The following is a 23,514-nucleotide window of genomic DNA, read 5'->3' as shown; positions in this document are numbered from 1 at the left end:
ACCAGGTTGCCTCACTGATCTGGTAAAACACTACAGACCCTCCCAGGTGCGCGCTGGTCCTACACCTGCCCACTGATGCACACCTGAAGTGCCAACAGAGCCGATTCTTCACTCAAACACTGGGGCAATTTTGAACTTAGATAAAAGTAAAAATCCTGCAGATTAAAATCTATTTGGCTTCAAAAGTCTGTGAAATGTCAGAGAGCTGGACCAGATCCTCCAGGACTGCAGCACAGAGAGTCTCTGAACAGTCTCTGATCGTCTCCTCTGTCTGCTCTCGTCAGCGTGGAGCTAAACTCTCCTCGTGATCTGGTTTCTCTGAGGAACCTCGTCCACCGGCGGCAGAGCGCCTCATCCCTGTTTCTATATTCACACGTTATAAAGAAATCAGACTGTTGTTGTTTTTCTCCTGCGGATTTAAAGGTTTCACGCAATGAAACAACTTCTCTGATTGGTTATTGCTTCTCTGATCAATCACGTGATCAGCTGAGTGTTGGCTCTAAGTAGGAGGAAGTGGCTGATGAATGCGTCTCACTGCTCAGACTCAGACCGCAGCTCTTTTACTGTAGAGTTGTAACTACTAGTCAGGTCGTTCCGGGTCCCAGTCTGGGTCCGGGTCCGGGTCCTCCACGTCCAGTGTTCAGAGGATTTAAATTTTCCATAAACGATTCGGGAGCTCTCCTGAGATCCTGAAGCTTCGGGTGTTGGTTCCACGTTGACTCGGGTGAGCAGAGTTTACCTGACGAAATGATGCAGAAGAAACTGATGAGTTCACATGTGTAACGGAGACAATTGAACTTTACACAATGTCAGGTCCAGAGGTCCAGAGAAATGCAGGCAAAAGGCTCCAACACCAGTAAAAGTCTGAGCTGTAAAAACAACAGGGTTGATCAAAACTGAACGGCGCGTCATCGTATCGTCGAACTAAAACACTGTGAAGGAAATGAGAGACTCTTTTATGGCCTGCAGCTGTTGGCTTCATGTCGTCTGACGAACCGGCGCAGACCCAAGCATGAAAGAGCCTCTTTACGTCAGTGATACGATAACTAACGTCGTAGCATCACCGACATATTTAAAGCTTCCCGCTTTAAAGATACGCTGCTTCACTAATGACTGTTGACTGACGACGTACAATTGTTCCCGAAGACCGTGGCACAGTCCTCACTGTAAAGCACAGGAAACTCAGCCATGGTTCGTTAACTCAACGCTTCTACAGACCTTCAGGTCTCGTCGGCCGCACAAAGAGCTTCACGCCACACACTCACGCATACTGATGGCCCGACTCAGGGCTCAGTACCCTGCCCAAGGAGGAGGAACCGGGGATCGAACCACCGACCTTCACCTCCTGATCTGTAGGAGCGAACGTGCTCGTTGTGTCGATCGTAATTTTCACAAAACCCCAGCGGAAACGTTTCTGTCCGACTACAAACAAAAAGGCTTCATGACTAATGACGACGCGCATCAGGCCAGATGTGCCAGATGTGCTGGCGTGTTTAGACAGCGTGTGGTGATGGGTCCATCTGTACTAGTGTGTTTCCATTATCACCAGGTGTTGCGTGGCTGTCTTGTGATGTCACTGCTGCTCAGGTTGCGACACTTTGCTTCTGATGAAAACTCGGATCTGAGTCTGGGGACCCTCAGACCACGGATCGGGTCTTATCGGTGATCAGTCAGATCAAGGACGCGGAGCAGGTGAAACCCACGGGCTGACGCGCCTCCGGTGACAGGTGACACACGTCGGGCCGAACTGTGACCAGGTCTTACCTGCCCGGGCGGTTCTGATGTCGTCGGCCTTTAAATCGTGATGAGCTCGAGCTGGATGTGATTGATTATGTGAACGGGAATATTTTCAGTGATCAATAAACTGACCGGAAACAAATGATTGTTACAGTGGCATCCGCTAAAATGTCAAACCTTCCTCCTCTTCTTGATGTTTTTTTTTAAATAACCAGCCGCTGTACTAGCGCCACCTGCTGGTGCGTATCGACCCTAAATCTAAACTGACAACATTGACGGTGATCAATAAAATTGATTGTAATTCAATAAGATCGAGATGATCAGGAGCGGGAAAGTGTTGCATGTTCTTGTCAGATCTGTAGAAAACATCACGAAAGTTAAACTTTCATTTCATCTGAATCTCGAGCTTCTTCTTCTCTTCCTCTGTGTCCTGCTTCCTACCAGTCACTTCCTGTTTCATCACTCTTCTTCTGCTGTGAGTTTAATTCATTTCCTCTGATTCCAGCGTGTCCCATTTTTTCTCTCCTGCATGTTTGTCTTGTTTCCATCAAACTCTCCTTTTCTGAGACCTGAGACCTGAGACCTGAGACCTGAGACCTGAGACCTGAGACCTGACCCCCACACAAACACACACCTGTGATGACGTCATGAGGCCACTCACCCTGTCCAGTTCTCGTCCCCCACAGAAACCAGTATAAGGAGCAGTGACGGTAGAACCAGGAAGAGGAAGGTGTGCTGTGTTTTCAGACTTTTCCTGTTCTAAAGAAATCGAGGTTAATAAATGTTTTTCACTGTGACTTTTTCTAGAGCTGATGAAATCTACCAATGAAATGACTCCACCAACTCTTACGTCTCCTTCACCTTCACATTTTCTTACATATCTTCTCATTTTCCTTTTGAATTACACCTTTCAAACTGAGCTTTTGCATTTTCCGTCATCGGGTTTTAAATTTCGCTTTTCATTTTTGCCGTTTCACAATATTAATCGATCATTTTCATTTCCAGTCTCCTTTTTTCTTTTTAACTTGTGACTATGGCCTGAAACTGACATATTCTTATACTTTATCTGCCTTTTTGCTGTCTAATTTGAATGGATTCCTCGCTGAACGGCTGGTGAGACTGTGAGAATGGATAAACTATCAGACACCTGCAGATTTTCTTTCAGGCCGCTCTGGTTCTGGAGCAGGTCTGGTTTTGTATTCTTTTGTGATTCGTCCCGTGCTCGGTTAAAGAAATCGGAGCTCTTTATTCGAGAGGTGAAACGTCTTTATTCATAACCGGTGTTAGATACAGAGTCAGTCTGGGTCTGTCCTCGTCCTGCTTTCGCCTTTGACCCCGACCACAACAATGAACTAAAGTAACATAAATGTCGTCTCTGTCTGAGACTCAGAATCTTTAAAAACATACTGATCATGAGCGTCCAGAGCCAGATTTTAACAAACGGAGTCTGTCCACTGGAGCAGGTTTTATTCTGATAGCTGGACACAAACATCAGGTCTTCTCCAGTCCTGTCAGACGGTTTGTTGTGGTCCTTCAGGTTGTGGCACAGTGAAAGCTTCAGGAGTCAGGAGGCCAGCTCCTATTCCTGCAGGACATGAATGTCCTCAGCTCGTCCTCTCATGACTGACGCCTTCAACCGAATCAAATCTACATCTGCAGACCTCTGACACCCCCCTCAAGACTGAACTGGACTCTGCTGCTCCATCGTGTCTGCTCACATCGTCTCTTCTTCGTGTCCTTTTTTAAACAGCGAGCCAAATCAGATTCAGTGTTCACATGTAGACAACTCCACGACTACACGCTAACATTGGCCTAAAGGCTTTTGGCCTAAACGCGGGACGCTCTGTGACTCTCCATCACTGTCCTCCTGCTAGTCCTGGTCCCGGTCTACCTCTCAGCGCTGATCTTGTACCGCATGACAAAGTAAGCGATGAGCCTCAGCGAAAAGAAAAAGACGGCGAGCACGATGAAGTCCAGGTAGAGTTTGGCGTCCAGCATGTCCAGCTCCTTCAGGATGGCCTCAGACTTCTGGAAGTGACAGGTGTCGTCCTCGTCACAGTGAAGATCCTCTCGATCCAGGCCGTAGATGGACAAGATGACGCCCTCAAAACCGTATCTGAAACACAACGGAGGAGGAAGAGGAAACGCGTTTAGAATGCGGTCACCTGAGGGGAAAGATGAGGGTCTGGGGCCCTGGACATTTAGGTTAACCAGAAATACTGTGATGAAAAACCAGACCAGTTCAGTACATTTTCTATAAACCTGCCCAGGACACGACCTTGCTCTCTGTTTCAAAGAATGATAGAGAAAATAATTTCATGTAACATTTGAATTTTTGTTTTGTCAGCCTCGTTAGGCAGGTGTTGGCCAGTCCATGCCTGGTCCACCTGCCAGTCCATGCCTGGTCCACCTGGTCCACCTGGTCCACCTGGTCCACTCTAAGTCAGTATAAAAAGTGTTTGCTGTTGTGTTTGTTGTAACAGCAGCTCTGGATAAAACCAAAGAGAAACAGACTGAGTGACACCTGACGTAGGAGATGTAGGACATCCACTGCAGGTACCAGGGGATGGTGTCGAAACTGACGAAGAACCCGGAGAACAGCAGAACCGGGATCGCTGTGACCGGACCGACGAACGTCGCCACCTGCGGGAAACAAACACACCTGAGTGGAGTCAGCAGGTAAACACTCCCGTCTGCGAGGTCACACAGCTGAGCGAAGACAAAGATAAACTGGCCTGCAGGGAGGTAGAGGCGGCTCCGATCAGCAGACCCAGGCTCTGAGCGACCAGAGAGGTCAGGACCCCCAGAGACAGGAATAGGAAGAACCGGCCGGCGTCCGGAGGCTGAGCCGTCATCCAGTACACAATACTGCAGTACACCGCCGGGAATACCACCTGTACAACAGAGGATACAGGGTACAGGACAGGATGAAGTATCACAAGCCGTTCTTACCTGTAAACGCTTCAGGTCTGTGCTCGAACTCTTCGTGTTTCAAGTCTGAACATTCGGTGAACTCAAACTCAAGTTTATACGTTCGGCTTCCAGCTTCTTTTCACAAACTGTGAGCGGAGAAAACACTCTTGGAACAGGAAACTGATTTCCATTTAGATTTGGAGAGAGTCTGTACATTTGAGTTTCTGAACCTAAGCGAACCTTTTCTTTCGAAACCTAGAATTAGAGAATTAGAGAATTACAGAATTAAAGTCTACAGGTGCAAAACTTTAGGAACTTTGTTGTCTTTGGCTTCACCACACTGTTAAAAACCATCCAGGACAACGGTGAGGACGAACAGCAGGGACACTGTACATGTAAATAAACACATTAGAAATAAAGTCAAAAGAAAGGGGGACATTCTAGTGACATTTACAGTGGGCTGTTCATGAAGCTCGCAGTGAAGAAGAATCTACAGTGTTACCATAGATTAGTTATTCCATTGTAAAGTAGAGCTCAGCAGAGTTCAGTAGAGTTCACTAGAGCTCAGTAGAGATCAGCAGAGTTCAGCAGAGCTCAGCAGAGATCAGTAGAGCTCAGTAGAAATCAGTAGAGCTCAGCAGAGTTCAGTAGAGCTCAGGAAAGCTCAGCAGAGTTCAGCAGAGATCAGTAGAAATCAGTAGAGCTCAGCAGAGTTCAGCAGAGCTCAGTAGAGTTCAGAAGAGATCAGCAGAGCACAGCAGAGATCACTAGAAATCAGTAGAGCTCAGCAGAGTTCAGCAGAGCTCAGTAGAGCTCAGGAAAGCTCAGCAGAGTTCAGCAGAGCTCAGCAGAGTTCAGTAGAGCTCAGTAGAGCTCAGTAGAGATCAGCAGAGCACAGCAGAGATCAGTAGAGATCACTAGAAATCAGTAGAGCTCAGCAGAGTTTAGCAGAGATCAGTAGAAATCAGTAGAGCTCAGCAGAGTTCATCAGAGCTCAGTAGAGCTCAGCAGAGCTCAGGAAAGCTCAGTAGAGTTCAGCAGAGTTCAGTAGAGCTCAGTAGAGATCAATAGAGCTCAGTAGAATGCAGCAGAGCTCAGCAGAGTTCAGCAGAGTTCAGCAGAGATCAGTAGAGCTCAGTACACCCTCAGGAACACTATCAGTAGGAGCCAGAGTCCTGGTCTATGCAGTTCGGCTGACATTGGTCTCATACTGTTTATTAAGTATAGTTGTTCTGGTCATTTCACTATGTCCTGGATCAGCAGAAGTGGATTTGGATTCGACAGTGAGTCAGCCTCATCTCACCTGCAGCTGCGTCACCTGTACTGGTGTACTGGCCTCTTTTCACTGGTTTTTTAAAATGCTTTTATTCTTTTTTGAAGCTCTGCATAGACCAGCTCCAGACCCCTCAGACCTGCTGACCAATCACTGCTCTCCGTTCCACCCAGCCCCGTTAAAATCCAAAGGTGATCGAGCGTTTTCAGCTGTCGGCCATAAACTGCTCCATTAGGGTTTTATCCAGATGTGCTTTTCTTTGATTCATTTACTTATATCCTCTTATTTATGTCTGTGTTTATATTTGTTCTATAAATAAACTGACTTTGTTGAATTTTTGTTGAATGTTCGTCATCTGGAGATCTGCCGCGGACTAATGTAACGAGACTGAGTAGAAAAGGCTTCCCTGTTTCCGTGGTGGTCAAATTATAAAACGTCCCTCTGTCTGATTCAAGAGGTTTTTCGGACTCCACGTCAGGGGAATTTCAGGACGCATATCACGAGATCAAACATCCCCGATTCGATTTCACATGTGGATCTTTGTTGCATGTCATTTTTCCTCCTCTCTGTCACCACGACAGCGTTTGTGCATTAGTGTCCTGGTTTTGAGCCTTATCCTGTATTTCTCGGCGTTTACGTGGAAAATGAAAAGCCTGGTTGATCAGGACAGTGCCCAGGTTTGTGATCGTCTGCCTGCAGGTGTGTCCTGGTTCTCGACACCCCAGACACTGTGTTTCCTGTCTGTATCTTCACCTTGACATATCTCATAAAGGCAAAACGCCAAAGAAAAAAAAGTGAGGACATCCACATGACAAAATGTCTCAAATTCAACGACAAGACCAAGTTTCTCCTGAATCTGGGGAACTCAGCTTCACGGAGGCAGAGGACGCACGGAGAGGGGAGCCGGTTTCTGAGTCTGACTGAGTCAGTTCGTGAAAACAAACAGCTCAAACTGAGAGTTTTCAGCCTGAACGCAAATCTGTAAATGTATGAACAGAAAACCTGTTGGAACATTATTCAAATACTGCGATAAACTAACAGATTGAAAGCAGACTAATCCGCAACAGGAGGCGAAACACACCAGAATGAACTCGACTTTTCTGAAACGTTTTGGTTTTATGTCTGCGAAGCATTTTGTAAACTTGATTTTGAAAAGTGACGAGTATTCTTAAAGGATTCCCTCATATACTGGAGCGTTTACGGAGGAGCGGCGGGAAACTGCCTGTTTCCAAAATAATCCTGACCACGAGCGTTTCTGAACCGTTAGGCAGAATAAGGTTACCTGAAAGGGGACGTCGGCCATGGTTTTGGCCAGGTAGTAAGCCTTCAGACTGTACCAGTAGTTCAGGTGTTCCCTCAGAAAAACTCCCATCTCCAGAGGAACTGAAACACAAACAGGCAACCTGTCATTTAAAAGGCAAAAATACCAAATCAAACAGCTCCTAACACAGATAAACAGCGGAGAGCAAATCCAGTAAACCTGCCAGTTTATGGATCTCACGCCCGACGGAACCTGGTGAAAGACAGAGACGGTCTGATGTTGGGGAAACGAGAGGAGAAATGAAAACCACTTTAAATCGTTTTTCTGGTGTCAAGGCTGGAGATGCTTCATAGAAACCAGGCTGCGTATAAAACATGGCGGACTCACATGTGAGCACTGTGGGCATCAGCGCAGCGAACATCAGGAACAACATGGAGAAGAACAGGAACCCCGAGTTACTCAGAACCTTCTTGGCCTCGTTCCCGATTCCCAGGTACAGCAGACCAATCAGAACGCCGATCCCGATGTGAGACGAGATCCTCAGGTGAGTCAGCACCTGCTCGACCAATGACAACAGTCCTCACTACAACCGTCACCGCAGTGACTGTAAGTGTCCACCAGGTGCTGCTGTGTATTCTCACCGAGTCTCGGAGGATGCTGAGGAACGTCCTCCTGAACAGGATGGAGAACTGGGTCATGCAACTGGCTGAGAAACTGTGACAACCTTCAGACGACGAACACTCCTGGGAGAGAAGGACACACTGGTGTGTGACGATGAAGATGCGGACACTTGTATGCTGCATTCATATCTATACAAAACCACTTCCAGTGTAAGCAAAGGTTCAGAAAGATCATGTTTTGAAAACGCTGCTAAGATCTAAAAAACGAGGATATTTACTTATATCGAGGAAAAAGTTGGATCTGAATAGACAAAGATCTTTTGGTCTCAATATTTCAAGCTGGGTGTATTAGAGCTTTCAGGGTAAAACAAAATTCCCAGTTGTAATTGACACTTTTTGTTGAAAGTATGAATGAGCTGTACAGATTAAAGCCTCTGTCAGAGAATATGTCATTTAATATTGATTTACAGTCGTGATTCAAGTCAGTTTTCTGGATACTAAGTGGAGAAAATGAAATAAAACAGACAGGCGTGAAAAATCTGTCAAAAATCAGGACAGTCTACAGTGGTCTAATGCACCCAGAGAGAATACAGGCAGATGTGTCTCAGTATCAACTCTGCAGTGAGAGCTCACACCTTAAACAGCGAAGCATCTGGACAATGTCTCGGTGTCTGATTTTAAAGGCTGGATTGAAAACGACACACAGACCGAACCAGCTTCACGCGACGTCCTCGTTGCTCAACGCAGACCTTTTGTTGTCAGAGTAACTTTAAAGCTGATAAAATCACATTCAAACGCTACGTCCCAGCTTTAACCACAGTGATTTGGCAACGAGCAGCCGTGTTTCTCACAACCTTTATTTTGGGAAGGACCGTGGCGCAGTTTAAAATGTGAGCTGATAACGTTTTGGTGAATCTGACACCTGTAGATCTCTCAGACCGTCGGGGCGTGTTTGTTTTTCACCTCCTCTGTGCGCTGCCACAGGAACGGGTGGTGGTTCGTGTCTCCGTTCAGCTCAGTCTGGTAGTCCTTCTCACACTTCCTGTCCTGAACAGCCTTCACCAGTCCGACGGTCTGATCCCCGTACTCTCCAGACGCCACCTCCATCACTGTGGAGCAGAGGCCCGTTAGTGAGTCGGCGGCAGTGGAGGCAAATCAGCGTGAGTGGAGGGGTTCAGCCGGGTGGTTCTTACCGAAGTCAGCGGGGTTGTGGTAGGTGGGACAGTTGAGTCCGAGGTCTCTCAGGTAGGGAACCAGACTGGAGACCTTCCCCCTGTAGATACACTGGCCCTGACTCAGAACATAGAGCTGGAACAGACACAAACAAAGGTCACGTTCATCACGTGTAATAAGCTAAAACTGATGAACACTTTCGGATGCGGTTCCAAACAGATCGATGTGGTCTGCGGATCCTCCCACATTCACTCCTCCTCGCTCCAGGTCTCAAACTTCCTTTTCCCTGAGAACGTCATCCACAGTATTTATCATAATTTTATTTACTGTTAATTTCAATGATATTTACGTTTTTCTTTCGTCTTTTCTTCCTTAACAAATGCTCTGTTTGTTGCTTCTCTCTTTGAGTGTGTGTGTCGTTTGTGAAGTGCATCACTTTGCTCATTTTCCTATGACATGCACCGTATTTTACAGTTTTATCACCTCCGCCGAGCAGGTTCTGTTTCCACCCGTGTCTGATGGTTTGTTTGTCAGCAGGATCACACAAAAAACTACTGAGCCGATTTTCACTGAACCTGGTGGAGGGAGGGGACCCGGGCCAGGGGAGAACCCGGACGGATCCGGATCCCTTGCTACGAATCTGAATTTTTTTCCTCTGAAGTCTGGCGTGTGTTGTCTGACACTGGCCTCGGCGGACTAAACTCTCCTGGCTTATTCTGTTCTGCGCCAGAGTTTCATGAAAAACATTCTTAAAGCTGAGATTAATTGGCAAAGAGACTTTGATGTTGAGATTAACGAGGAGATGTGGCAGGATGTGATCCCAGGTGTTGCTGTTCTGTAAAGGAAGCAAGAATTCAACTGAACCTTGGTCTGATATTATGGATCCTGATGACTCAGGACTTGATATTTACGGTTCAGGGCTTGGATCTGGGACCCGAGTGAGTTTGTACTGTAGTGTAGCGAGGTGGTCCTGCAGCGTCTCTAATTGAACTACAACACAGATGTAGTTGTGTGTGCGTGTTGTGTCTATTTGAGACCGATCACCTTGTCGAAGAGTTCGAACAGTTTGGCGCTGGGTTGGTGGATGGTGCAGATGACGGTTCGTCCTCCCTGAGCCAGAGCTTTCAACAGAGACACCACCTGGAAACAGGACGAGCTGTCCAACCCACTGAGACGCCAGGGGACAGAGAGACAGGGAAGACAGTCGGTGTTTGGGTTGCGTTGTTGCTGTTGTTGTTTTCACTGCTACAATTTTTCTCACACTGGCTTTTGGAAAATTGACTGAGACCGAAGGGAGATCTGTGTAAACAGAATCATTTCTGATCAAGTTTTCGAAGTTTCCAGATTACGCGTTGCACACGTCAACCCCACATCCTGGCTTGAACCATAAGCCGGTTCAGATCCAGGACACACCTGTTCTGCGTGAGGACAGGTGGCTCAGGACGGAGCTCAGCCAAGTCAGAGACATTTCATTTTACTTTCAAGTCACAGAAGGTTTTACAATCTGTACAACATATACACCCTCTATCCTTAGACCCTTGATTCAGATGAGAAAAAACTCCCCCAAAACCCATCTAAGAGAAAAAACCAATACCAGAGCCATCAGGAAGAGCAGCCCTGTCAGTCCTCTACCAGCTGCACAGGTCCTGGTCCTGCGTAACCCCTTAGCATCCAGTTTTTCGTTTGCCCTTAAGTGTCACGTGAATCCACGCTGACGTATCATTTACAGAATATTCGGTACCAGCGTTTTCCAGCTCTTCACTGAAGCTGCACGATGTTGAAACACTCAAACCCAAAACTCTAACATGGTCTTCATCATCAGCGTGTGGAGTTTGCTCAGTTGTCACTGGACTTTACTTCGGACCTTTGTCAAAATAAAACGATAAACCAACTAACAAAGTCGTTTTACATTTTTCTGAGCACTTTTAACAAAACTCCATCAGCTTATGAAGAACATCTTATGCAGCTGAAAGCCCTGGAACATGCTACTCAATGGATCTTGAGTTGAAATTCTTTTGTCAAACTGTTGTTTCCAAGGTCAAGGTCTCACTTGCAAGATCACAGACTCCCTGTTTATTATGTCTGCACAATTTTATACACATTCCCCCAAAACTCAGCCAGATGTATTTATATGCTATATACTACATTACACTGTAAACTACAGAAGAGTGAGCCTGGAGTGCCACGGCCCAGGGGCCCCCTTTGGGCCCCGTTAGGCCCCCTAGAAGGGTCGACCAGGGCTCTCTAAATTCATCAACAAAAACTATGACAAAAAATGTTCACTGGCAACAGAAAAACGGAAAAACAAGACTGAAACGAATTAAAAAGCAAACCTTGAAACAACAGACTGACGGAACGTTCGACAGTTTTCTTTCTAAACGAACGATGAGAAGATCATGAGACTATAGTATCACTGAGGAAAACTAGACTGTAATGACTTCAGTGTTTGTTGGATAAAACAACAAACATTTGGCTAAAACCAGTAAATATTTTGGTCAGAGGACTAAAACTAGATCAAAACCAGGCACCAAAATGAACCCACCAAGACGGGCAGCCGCCTCGACCCTGTACCCTGAGGTTTACCCTCTGCTACAGTCCACGAACCAGCGGCGTTCTGCTGCCGTGTTATTGTTCTGACCTGGTGGGCTCGTCGAAGAACATGACCGGTGGATTATTGACGAGCTCCAGAGCGATGGCCAGTCTCTTCCTCTGGCCCCCCGACAGGTGACACGTCCTGGTTTTAGCACAGTCCAGTAAACCCAGGGCCATCAGGATCTCGCGGACCTGAAGGCACACAGAGACCAGGGACCAGAGCACAGACCTGCCGTTTAACCTCTGAGATCAACGACAGAACCAGGAATTGGCCAGGGGTCAGAACTCACCATCTCTCTGCGAGCCTCCACCTTCTCCTGCAGCTTCAGGTTGGCTGATACCTGCAGAAACAAGAAGACGTAACACTGCAGCATCTGACACAGGACTGGATCGCAGAGCCTGAACTGGACTGAAATCTATAGCAGACTTCAGTAAATCAGGCTGCGTAAACCTTCACAGGCTCAGTTACACAAAACTAGACAGAACTAGACTCGAGTCTTCTGTCTTCTCTGGTACAAAACTGCCCAAGTCCTACACTAGACTACACCTGCAAGTGAGGTGAGTGTTAGAGGAAGCACGAGTCAATGCAGAGACCTGAGTGGACTCTGGTGGACCAGCTGGTGCTAACTGAACCACCATCATCCAGCGGATACCATATTTTTACAATGGCAACTGCAAATCCTCAAGTGTGATTGGCCGGAAGGTGTGGGTCCACTTTGAGTAACCCCACGGTATAACCTGAGTTCTCTGACACGTGTGTTTGCCTGCAGCTCTAGAAAAAATTCAGGCTCGGTGGAAGAAGAAAGTCAAATCCGCTGTCACTTCACTTCTTTCTAAAGTTCTATTTCACTGTTTCCAGATCCTGGTGATTTCATCTTTTTACGTCACCTTGTCTTTCTTTCATATCTGGTCTCGAAGCATCTGGTGACTCTTTGAACTGCTGTTCTAATAAACTTCCCTCCGAGGTATCGTATTTTACAGATTATGGATTATAGAGTCACACAGCCCTTGACCAGTCAGTGACGGCGGATCAGAGTCTAGATCTCAGTTTACGTCCCCCTACAGAGTCCACCTCTGGTTTGTACCATCATGGCCTCCTGCACGGTGAGGTGAGGCAGCAGCATGTCGTCCTGCATGATGTAACAGGAAACCTTCCTGAAGGAGCGCAGGTCTCTGGGCTGACCGTTGATCAGGATCTCCCCCTTCATCCCCGTCTCCCTGTTTAGAAACACAGAAACACACGGATACAGGACCGGATCACTGAGACAGGACCTGACAACAGATACAGGATCCTGGTCCAGCTGGTCCGTCCTGGAAGACGGATCCATCCTCTGCTCATCTTCCTGAGGTTTCTATGGTTTTTCCTTGATCTTAACTGCGGCTCTGAGGATCTTATCTGATCTACTGACTCTGCAGAACTCTGAGACGAACTTGTGATTCTGGGCTGTAGGAATAAAACGTGTTGGTCTCTGAAACATAAAGACTGAGTCAGAGTCCAGGAGGCGCTTTTCTAACGACGCCATCTCAGAATATTCAAATTTGATGAAAGCAGACGGAAACGCTGACATTTTCACACTTCACGCCCCATTTTCCTTAAGATGAGGCTTTAAAATCAGGCCATAGCTGCTACTTTAGTCCCCACCACTGTCCCTCCCGCAGACCAAGAGACCTCACCTGTACCCGGCCAGGATATTCATGAGGGTGGACTTTCCGGCTCCTGAGGGCCCCATGATAGCCACCAGGTCCCCGCTGGTGAATTTCCCAGAGATCCCTTTGAGCAGAGTTTTGTAACCTGAGACGGGAAAGAAACAATCAGTCTGCGGGTTCCCAGCCGGTCTGAGAACAGGCCTTTGTCCGCAGGTCCACGAGTCAGATTTCAGATCAGCTTGGGGGTTTTTCTGCCAGTCTGGTTTCGCTTTGATCTGCTCACATTCACACGAACTCTCACTGATGTGCTGTAGATCATGTGTTTGCGTGTTTTATGAGTTGCCGCCTCTCTGCACAAAGTTTGAACAGAGTATCAGACCAAAAGGAGACACGCTATAGACCCTTATCATGAAACCTCAGACCATAAAGCTCGGCAGGTGGTCTGTGGTCAATTAATCGATTAGCTGATCAACAGAAAATTCACTGGCAACTATTCTAATCATTGAATATTTGTTTCTCCAGTGTCAGGTAACTGAGAGTCTTTGGGTTTTGGACATGTCCCCTTGGACTCTGGCAAATGTTAACGGGTACATTTCAGTATTTTCTCTGATTTTATGAATTAAACAATCCATCGATTAATCCAGAAAATAATTGTCATCTTAATCAGTAGCTTTACTTTAAATCCTCCTATTTATCCTATACAGTCAGTGTATAAACATGTTACAGCTACTTTATAACAGCTGTAGCTGTCAGGGAGCGTATAAGAACATGTTTCAGTCTTTATTCGTGTCCAGTGTTCGTTCCACATATTTTCTATTGTTCCAGCCCGTGTTTCACCGTGTTGCGGTTCCTCGTCTGTTCCTCCAGCAGCCTCCGCTGACGAGAGTCCGCAGGAGGAGTTGGAGCCGGCGACGGAGACGTTAGGAAACACTGAGATCTGGTCACAGCTGCCTCAGAGTCTGTCAGACACCAGGTATCGCGTCTTTATATGACGATCATACAGGATAAATAAACGTCCTGAGGGAATCAGGTCATTGTGTTGATTGTTTTGTGTAAATGTGACCCGCTGTTAAACACACACACTACGTCTTGACAAGTGTGTGTGTTGTCATTTGAAGAAAACAAGAAGCTGCACAGACGTCTGGTTGGTGGTTTACTACGTTTCCCTAAATATCAACGAAAAGAGACATTTTACTGTGAAGTTTCAGAGACTGTGAAGATGCAAGGTTCATTATTTTTTCACCTTCACACCGGTCATTGTTCTGAATCTAACCGGCACCTGTCGCTGTTCCTGTCCCTTCCTCTGGACCCCGATGATCCTGTGCTGCAGCTCAAACACTAAACAAACCTGTCAGACAGGTGAGAAACGGACTGAAGCGTCCGTCCGTCGCCTCAGTGGAAGAATCTAACCACAGAAAACGTCACTGCGTCATTACCGCCATTAATTATAGAAATGGGGTTACCGTGGAAACCGCAGAGGTGGAGGACGACGATGAAGATAACCTGCAGTAACCGCTGCAGTGTTTATCTGCTGATGGCGGCCGAACGCGCTTTAATAAGATTATCAGATTTGATCTGGCTGAATCGGATTTAATCCTTTCTGACCGACAGTAACCTCTACGGCAGTAAAACACGCTGTCCTGCAGTAAAACCCGTGACACTGCAGTAAAACACGTGACACTGCAGTAACGCAGGACCAAAAAACCTGCGATATTTCAGATGCTGTGTCTGCGTTGGGCTGAATTTTGACGGTTCATTTCCAGCACATTGCATCAGACACGGTTCATTGAGTCTGGGTCAGAGTGAGAGAAAAGAAAAGGAAACCGACCCACATACTGAAATGAATTAGCAAGTTTGCCCAACATTTCCGTTAACGCGTAAAACACCTAAGTTTTTAGCCCAAGCGACCTCGGGTTCAGTGTCTCGCCCGGGGACAGGAGTAGCCGGGGATTGAACCGCCGCCACTGCGCTCGGTGGACACCCTGCTCGAGCAGCGGAGCCACATCCGGCCTTAAGACTTACTGACCTGTAAATCACTCATCTGGACACCTGTAGTGTCAGTTCTGAGACAGATACTTTAACTATTTAAGATTTACTGAGGAAACAAACAGAAACTTGTCCTCACTTGACAACCGTGTGGACCTGACGTCACTCAGTAACAGGTGGAATATGGGGACTGATGAAGACCTTGAGAAGCAGCTGAAAACTTTTGTTTTTGTCTCATAAGCCTCCGGGCTTGTTTTTTAGTGTCTGGATGGGTAGAGTTTAGTTAGACCCCAGAGCGAAGACTGAAGAGGACTGAACGAAGGAGGGAACATCGTAGCTCGGAGGCTTTTTAGGAAGAACCAGGCCCTTGGTTCAACGAGGAATTGACTCCTTTAACGGGGATTTATTCGTTTTTAGTTTTTTCTCTTTGTCATTCACGTTTAATCTTTTTTTGTATTGTAAGAGTTTGTACTCTGGCTGCTGTGCTGAATAATCCTAAGAAGCAAAGGCAGAATCCTTTTCATCTTCCGGGACCTGTCCCGTCCGTGGTCCGGGGCTACGTCAAACTACTTTGCGGTAACTGTTCTCTAATACGCCGGGTATGGTGATCTATCCCCCCCAGGCGCGGGAGCGGTGTTGTCGGGGCGGGAGCCACCACAGGCAACGAGGGTTGGACCTGTGCCGTGGTTCTCGGTCAGACGCTGACCACGTTCTAGCAGGAGGCGAGATCCCTTTAACTCGCTGAACCCCCCCCCCTCGGTATTAGTTTGCCTCGGTGATCAGAGACACCGGGGAAGGTTTTCATTCTCGCTACCCAACGCGTAAACCTCGGACAAACCTGACCAGCTGGACTTGACTGGACCGCGGACTAGGCTGCTAAGCGGTGCAGAGACTGACACTTGCGTTAGATCTTGGAAAACATCGGAACCACTTAACACCAGAGTTGAGAACGGACCTTCACACTCAGTATCTTCTTCTTTCTTCTTGTTAAACTCAACTTTCTCGAACGATATAATCAGCAGTTTTGCCAAAACTCAAATGGGGACAGCTGAAGGCCTGATGGTGGCGCTGCAGCTTAAAAAATGTTGCACTTTTAGCTGTTTGGGGTGATTTTACTCATTGTTAAAATTTTGTAGATTTAAAGATACAAAAAATGGGCAGGATGCATGTAAAACCTCGTCATCTCCGCCAACTGCGTTTGTTTGTTGTCAGCCGGATTAAAACTGCTGAACCGATTCGTACCGAACTTGATGGAGGGATGGACCAGGGACCGGGGAAGGACCTGCTACATTATGGGGCAGATCCAGATCATTTACCACGGCTCTGAATTTTTTTCTCTGAAGTCTGGCGTACGTCTTTTTGAGGTCTGTGCTCCACTGAGAGTTAAATATGCAACCTGTAAACTCTGAAAGGTTCGTGTATCTTGCCGCACACTTGGATCAGATGGGTTTTGTTGACAATATATTATTGACTGAATCAAAAATATGCAGAGCCTTTATCTCATTGTGAAGTGTTGAGTGTTCCGGAGGTTGGCAGTGATTTCTACCAGTGCGCTGACCAGCAGTGTAACGTTGGACATCCCAGACCGGAGCCGGCTCCCGTCCCCGGGAGGTTCTTCAGGATGCCTCCGACATGAAGGCGGGGCCCTGTCCTCCCTCGGTGTCGACTGTCAGGTTCAGCGGTGGCCAGGAACATTCAGTGACCTGAGGTTTGGGCGATGAGCCGTAGCAGCCCCGGAGTCGGATTAGGGACGATGCACTGCGGTGACCTCATTAAAACACTCATCAGCCTTCGGTCGCTCAGCTAGAGCTGCACTCGAGGAATACCCACGATGCATCAGGGCCGAGAACCTGTGCCTCACCTTTCATCACATAATAATTAATTAATCATTTTCACTTTTTCAGTGTTTGAGACTCTGATATTCTCGGCGGCAGCAGCTCTGAAAGCTGTTCACCTGAACAACAACATGATCAGGAGGAGTGTTCCTCACACCTGAGCAGGTGTGAATGGTTCTCAGTGAAACTCTGGTTTTCTAATCCGAATCGGGACAAAGAGTTCAGCTGCTGCTCGGAGGGAATCTGATCTGTTAAAGACTCTGACAGCATCTCATTACAGACTTAAGACGACAAAACAGCAGCTGAACAGAGACCAACAACAGTAACGGTGACGCTGCGGGATTCAGGCAGTTCGCGGGCGGCACCGTCACCGACGGGAGGCGAGCGCCAGCCACGGCCCAGTTTGGACGGGCTCTGAGTCCGTCTGTGGAGGGAGAGACGGGCCGGACTCCCCTCAGGCGTTGACCGAGTGAACACGGACCTTTTTTCCACCTGTATGAGCAGGTCCCACTTTCACAGTGTCAACACACGGTCGGTAATAACATATACGGCTAATATTCACATATTCTTAAGCAAAGTAAAGTTGAGGTCATGGTGTCCGTCCAGTCTCCTGCCAGCGACCAGACCGAACTATCTGGCTACGTCCACGCGTTTTAGCATCGACGGACGGTCAATAGGTACCGAAGCGCGTGGGGCTCTAGAAATACAAGCCACGTGACGAGCAGGCAGCGGGCGGCCTTGTGGGTGGATACGGCTCCTGTTACACTTGTCACGACAACAGCAGGACTCGGGTCAGATTTCACGTCCGTAGGCTGAAAGAATCAGCCCGGACTCTTTGTTCCAGCAGCTGTCCCTCTTTTGTCCCGACAAGCCGAAACACGACGCGAAGGTGTCCCGTCCAGATTTACGTCCTCTACCTGCGGCCCCCCTGGGGTCGTACGGCGGCGCCGGCAAGCCATCGCGTCGAAGACGTGAAACATGAACCTGTTTGATTTGGTCCTGATGCAACGACTGGGTGGACGGATTTCTAATGAGTATCTTTCGATATAAATTAGGTGAAAACAGGATTTGCCCTGTTCTGAAGCATATTGGACACATATGTGTATAAATGTGACTCAAATGTTTCAGATACTGGTGAGAGGCCAGCGCGCCGTCAGCAGCGTGGACGGGGAGAGAGAAAATCTGGCCGGTGCTCGGCTTTGGGTGGGACAGCTCCGAGGCCACCGTGTCCTCTGGTGTCTCCGTTTGTTGCCGCGTCAACAGCGACATGTAGGTTAGACAGAGTTTATTCAGACTGAGGAGCGACAGCGTCCTCGTCACCGGCAGCTGCTGGTTCCTTTTACCGTGGTTTGTGTTTTATTGTCTCTCGGCGCTGAGAGACGGACCTGCTTCTAATCTGACCTGCAGCTATTGACAGCAGGAGACCCTGACGGGGATTAACAGATTACAGCCTGATAATCCCCACACACACACACACACACACACACACGCACACACAGAAAAACGCGCTGACTCCCAAATCAGACTCTGATAATAATAGACTGTTGCTCGCGGTGCCCGACCGGCAGAGCACATGTAAAAAACCCATGATTTCATGTGTGGAAGAAAAACCCACAGCCGCCTGAAGGCGAGTGCGTTTCCCACCAGCGATAAAGTCACGTGTCTGTTTAACCACTGACCAGAGGGTTGAAGCCCTCGAAGGCTAAAACAGAATCAGATAGAAATCAGTGGAAAAACTAGAGCGATCCTCCGGCTCGGTGGAGAGACGTGGTGAAAAGGTCCTGCTCGCTCCTTCAGTTGGTGGCAGTAACTAAACGGGTCGGCGCTGACGCCGGCATCAGGTGAGCAGGTGACAACCGAAGCTAATAAAGAGCCAGTCGATGAAAAGCTGAAGCTTTACGTCTTTCCACTCTGGGGGGTGCGTACGACGTCGGCGGGCTCTGAAGAAGCTGCGTCGTCAGGTTTTTCCACCTCAGCGTGAAAATAGCGGAGCTCCAGGTGGAGTTTACAGGCGGCCTATTTTTGTCTTCAGCGCGGGGAGGCGACTGCAGTTGGTTGACCGGCAGTAACCTGAAGGACACCCTGATCACCTGCTTCAGAATCAACAACAACCCCCCAGCAGCGGTTACATCGGGACCTCACCTGGTTGATCTCTGATCCATTAGCATTTTCTCAAAAACAAAGGGGGGTCGTCAACCTCCTCGTAAGCAGAGATACCAAATGGAGGCAGCGCCGCCTGCCATTGGTCAGCTTGAGCTGTTTGTGTCCTTCAGGTTTCTGAGGCCGGTGGATTCGGTGAATTCCCGGTTTCCATGTAACACACACGTCTAACGAAGACGAAACCGAAGTCACCTGATGTAACTCTAGTTCTATGAACGCATGTGCCGCACGCCGTCGCCGCGGGGAGGCTGACTGAAGCTGGACGCAGCTTTGCGGCGGCGATTTCCGCGGGAGACCCCAGGTGTCTGCGGAGGGACTCCCGTCAGCCCCTCGTGTCGGGTACGCACCAGCGCCGCGGGTTTTAGATTCAGTTTGTCACCTCACGGTGCCGGAGGAAGCGTCCAACGGGCGGGGGCCGTGTTCTGTTTTGTCAGGTCAGGGTCAGAGTAGCCAAGCAGCTCAGGTTTTAGTTAGACCACCACGACCCTCTGTCACTCACCTCAGGATTCGTAGCTGTTGCGTTTCTATGCCATTTGTCTAAATTCCCCAGTCTACTACATAATTAACGAAAGACTCATCTGCCCGAGGACGTCGGTGTTGTTGCCTCCTTCCCCCCTGATGCTTCTGCTCGTAACGGTTCGCCTGTCAACTCTGATTTAAATATCTCAACCTTCCTCTCAACTGAGTCGGATTTCTTAAGGAAAACCCTGATAAAAGCGTCTCACGGGGACTGAGGGCAGTTTCCAGAAAGCACACGTGATGTTACATGTATGTTATTGATGAAGCTGAGCAGGACAGAGGACAAGAGGAGTTAAAAACTGCTGGGCTGTTTCTTTTAAATCTCTGCCCCGCGATGTCCAGTCCTGGTCAGACCAGTGGGATCTAGATTCTGTATCAGATGTGGGTCAGTACCTTTCTTCCTCCACCAGGGTCCCTCTCTGATGGAGTAGGAGACATCTTTAAACTCGATGTTGACCGCCGGCCTCCGTGGCAAGGAGGAGAACCTCTGGGCCTCCGTCAGGTGGTTGTCCACCTTTTTCAGGTGTCCCTGCAGCAGCGGGGTCTGCCGGCTGCCCGCAGGCCGCTTGTTGACCACCTCGTCCATACAAACGCACACCGTCCGGGGGTCCAACATCAGGTCCGGGGGCCCGTTAGTGTTCTGAGGGTTAGATCAGAAGCTGAGGTGAGAACCAGGACTAGAACACTGTCCCCCGTCCCGCCCCCCATCCACTCTAATGTCAAAAAATACCGGTAGTATCAACAAGACATTTTACAGATTTTCACTTCGACCATTATTCCGACTTATTCCTACTTCGTGTGCGTTCTGTAACTACGAGGGGAGATGTGTTGCCATGGAGTCAGTGTGGGCTACAACCTGAACCCTGTTTAGGTCTTTATCTGTTCACCTTCAGTCAAACCGTCCCCTTAAAAGCTGCCGAATCAGCTGTGAACAGCTCCTGTTGCAGCGCAGCCGTGGACGTTCAGACAACTGTCGCTGGGTCACTGTGATACTGAAGGAAACTTAAAAACAGGAAGATTCTGAATGGAGTTCTGCAGCCTCCTTTTCCTCTGGTTTCTAGGTGGATTTCTGGACTCAGGTAGATTCTTTTGTGCATAAAACCCAACGTTGGCTTGTTTACATTCACAGACTCAGTCAGCAACATTGGACAAATACGACATATATGAAACAGAAATATAAAGATATAATATACGGGACTGGTTACATGTGCTCCTGGTTCACACTGACATCCTGGTGGAGACACGCGTCCAGTGCAGGTCGACGAATTGATCGCTTAAGTCGTTAATCGATTAGTTGACAGGAAATTAAAAGGCGACTATTTTGATGACCCCTCCGTCGACAGCACCGCCGTCTCAGCTGAGTTTAAACTCTAACGAGTTCAACGCAGCTGATCACCAGGACACAGTGATCGACAGGCTGTTTCCAGAGGCGGGGACTCGCTGACTGGCCGAGACCCTCGGCATCAGCAGGTGGGGTTCAGGTGTCCCCGCTGACTCCGGCGTGTGGTGGGGGGGTGAACACCGGATATTGGTCCAGAGTCCACCTTACAGGGGGAGAATGTGAAACATGGTCCCCGGACTGAGACAGGCACAGCTACTGCTTTTCCACAGCTGTTTACATTATTTTGTCCACAGCCCGCATGCTTTGATGTCCACGGGGACCCGGATTGTCCTTATTGGTGAGGAGGACTGAGGCGGGCCAGTTGGACCGGTCTGCCGGCAGATGTAGAGCAGTAGATGTTGTCAGATTAGCTGTCAGCTGCCTCAGTGCACGTTGGGTATGTGGGACGGTGCGTGAGCATCCAGCTCCCATATGGGACACTAATCTGCCGGACGTGGCCGTGGGACAGAGCGGAGCTTAGTCACCGAGCTGAAAATCATCCCGACTGCAGAATTTATACCGACCCGACCGGGCCGCTGCCGCGATCCGGCAGAGGAGCAGCGGCCTCGCCGGCGTCGGCCCACCACAGGACTGACACGGTCCTCCCCTGATCCTGATCGTCCCACATCTCCGCTACGTCACTAAACCCAAAGCGGCTTCAAACACAGACATGTATGAAACCAAGTAAACACTGTCCACTACAGTGTGTGTCCACTGCGTCTCCTGGTCCCAGATACAGTTTGCTCCTCTCACGTGTCTGTTGCACCACGAAGTTTGTTTCTCGAGTTGTGACTTTATTTCTTATCGAGTCGCTGGAAAAGACTTTTGTTCTTTTTGTACAACAGGAGCAAAATCTGAGGGAATTATTTTGTAGGAAAATATAAAATTCTGGAGAGAATCAGCAACGTCGACCAAAGCAACTGATCAAACACATTTTTATTTTTGTTCATGTTGCACAAACAGAACATTAAAGAGTCTTTGAGGATTCAGGAAATAAAACCACTTCCTGGATTAAAGGGCTTTTATTTTGATTGCTCTGAAAATCGGTTAAACGATCAGATACAACGTTGACAAACTGGGGCTGAGGCCTGATAAATGTCCACTGCGTCTCCAGCATGTCTCCGCTTTTCATCTGCTGTGCGTCTACTGTTTGTCCACCTTATATCAAGTGTAACTCCACTATGTCTGTCCACTGTGTGTCCAACTGTGTCCCCACTGGGGATACAGTTTTATTCATACAGCTCAATATCTAATCACAAATCTGCCTTTATGACTCCCTCTGTCCTCAGACCCGGCGTCTCCACTGCACGCCCACTCTGATGTCTCACGGGCTAATGTGTGTGTGTGTGTGTCCAGAGTACTCACCATGATGATGGAGTTGGTGACGGAGGGGTTGTGGACGGACCAGGCGGCCATCAGACAGGCCATGGCCGAGAGACAGCGCCGCTCTGACACTCTGCCTCTCTCACACACATCTGATCCCCGTCTCAGGGACACACACGACAGCACTGACTGCTGGCCCCGCCCCCTGCCACTGGCCCCGCCCCCCAGACAATGACCCCACCCTCTGTGTAGAAGAAGAAAAAACCTGCAGTTGAGCCAGAGTCAGTTTTAAAATGACTCTTTGCTGTTCGGAGAATCCTGATTCGGTGTGAAATCCTCGTCCTCAGACAACAGGACCGAGAGACCGAGACACTGAACTGAACTGAGACTGAGACTGAGACTGAGCCTGAGCCGCGGGGACCACATGTGACTTTCATCAATAAACGGTTCATTTCTACTTAGTAAAGCATTAATGAGCTGAGATATAATTAGCTGGAGGAGACTAATGTCAGTGGTTCAGGACTGATGCCTTTCGAGTCTCAACCTGTTCCACTACAGTCAGTTTATCAGATCCACTGCAGTGGAGGAACAGAGGTCAGCGTGTTTTCAGATGCAGGGTCTGAGGTCCGAGGCCCGGAGGAGTCCTCGTGCCTGCTCCTGGTTTCGAGCTTCTGCTGATTTTCTTCTCAGATTCTGCCGAAAATCCACAAGTGGTTTTACATCCCGAGTGAATCGGGTGAGAGTTTCTTATCGTTCCAGACCTAAAGTTCGTTCTCGTCTCCTGCTGGTTCAGAACAGACTTTACAACCAGAACTTTGGGGACCAGTATCCTGCACGTGAAAACAACGAATCGGGAAATTTTACTGAGACGACAGAGCAGTCGATCATTTCACGGTTTGTCTCATGTCCCTCTGGTTCATAACCAGACTGAGAACTGGTTCCAGGTCTGGTAAAGAATTCCTCTCAGGAGGAGGAATTCTTTACCGTCTTTGTAATTATGGTGTTTCACCGTGAAGCGACGGCGACTTTTCCTCCGTCGTGTGACAATAAAGACAAAAAGGGAAACCGAGCTGGAGACTCGGTCCCGGTTCCCT

General features: G+C 48.4%; 1 protein-coding gene across 1 annotated transcript; it reads right to left on the bottom strand.

Annotated features, from left to right (window-relative positions):
- Positions 1-3,003: 3,003 nt before the first annotated feature.
- On the bottom strand, positions 3,004-22,590 carry abcg1 (ATP-binding cassette, sub-family G (WHITE), member 1). Its single transcript, XM_040131715.1, has 15 exons — positions 22,463-22,590; positions 20,110-20,356; positions 13,244-13,361; positions 12,655-12,787; positions 11,860-11,910; positions 11,616-11,761; positions 10,022-10,145; positions 8,998-9,112; positions 8,768-8,913; positions 7,826-7,927; positions 7,572-7,740; positions 7,206-7,306; positions 4,473-4,631; positions 4,262-4,380; positions 3,004-3,853 (listed from the first exon to the last, which is right to left on the bottom strand). The coding sequence occupies exons 1-15, from the start codon at positions 22,523-22,525 to the stop codon at positions 3,625-3,627; spliced, it is 2,022 nt and encodes a 673-aa protein (XP_039987649.1). The 5' UTR covers positions 22,526-22,590; the 3' UTR covers positions 3,004-3,624.
- Between the last annotated feature and the right edge of the window lie 924 nt (positions 22,591-23,514).

This window comes from Xiphias gladius, chromosome 7 (assembly GCF_016859285.1).
Source record: "Xiphias gladius isolate SHS-SW01 ecotype Sanya breed wild chromosome 7, ASM1685928v1, whole genome shotgun sequence".
Lineage (NCBI taxonomy): Eukaryota > Metazoa > Chordata > Actinopteri > Istiophoriformes > Xiphiidae > Xiphias > Xiphias gladius.
The sequence above is the reverse complement of the archived record's forward strand: the minus strand, read 5'-3'. Positions and strand labels throughout refer to the sequence as shown.

Bases quoted from the DNA above. Each gene is read 5' to 3' on its own strand.
- abcg1 (XM_040131715.1), bottom strand. From the start codon at position 22,525: ATGGCCTGTCTGATGGCCGCCTGGTCCGTCCACAACCCCTCCGTCACC. The intron at 13,362-20,109 runs GTACTGACCCAC...TTCCCGTCTCAG, and splicing joins ACCCTGGTGGAGGAAGAAAG to GTTACAAAACTCTGCTCAAA. The intron at 11,762-11,859 runs GTGAGTTCTGAC...GTGTGCCTTCAG, and splicing joins TGGAGGCTCGCAGAGAGATG to GTCCGCGAGATCCTGATGGC.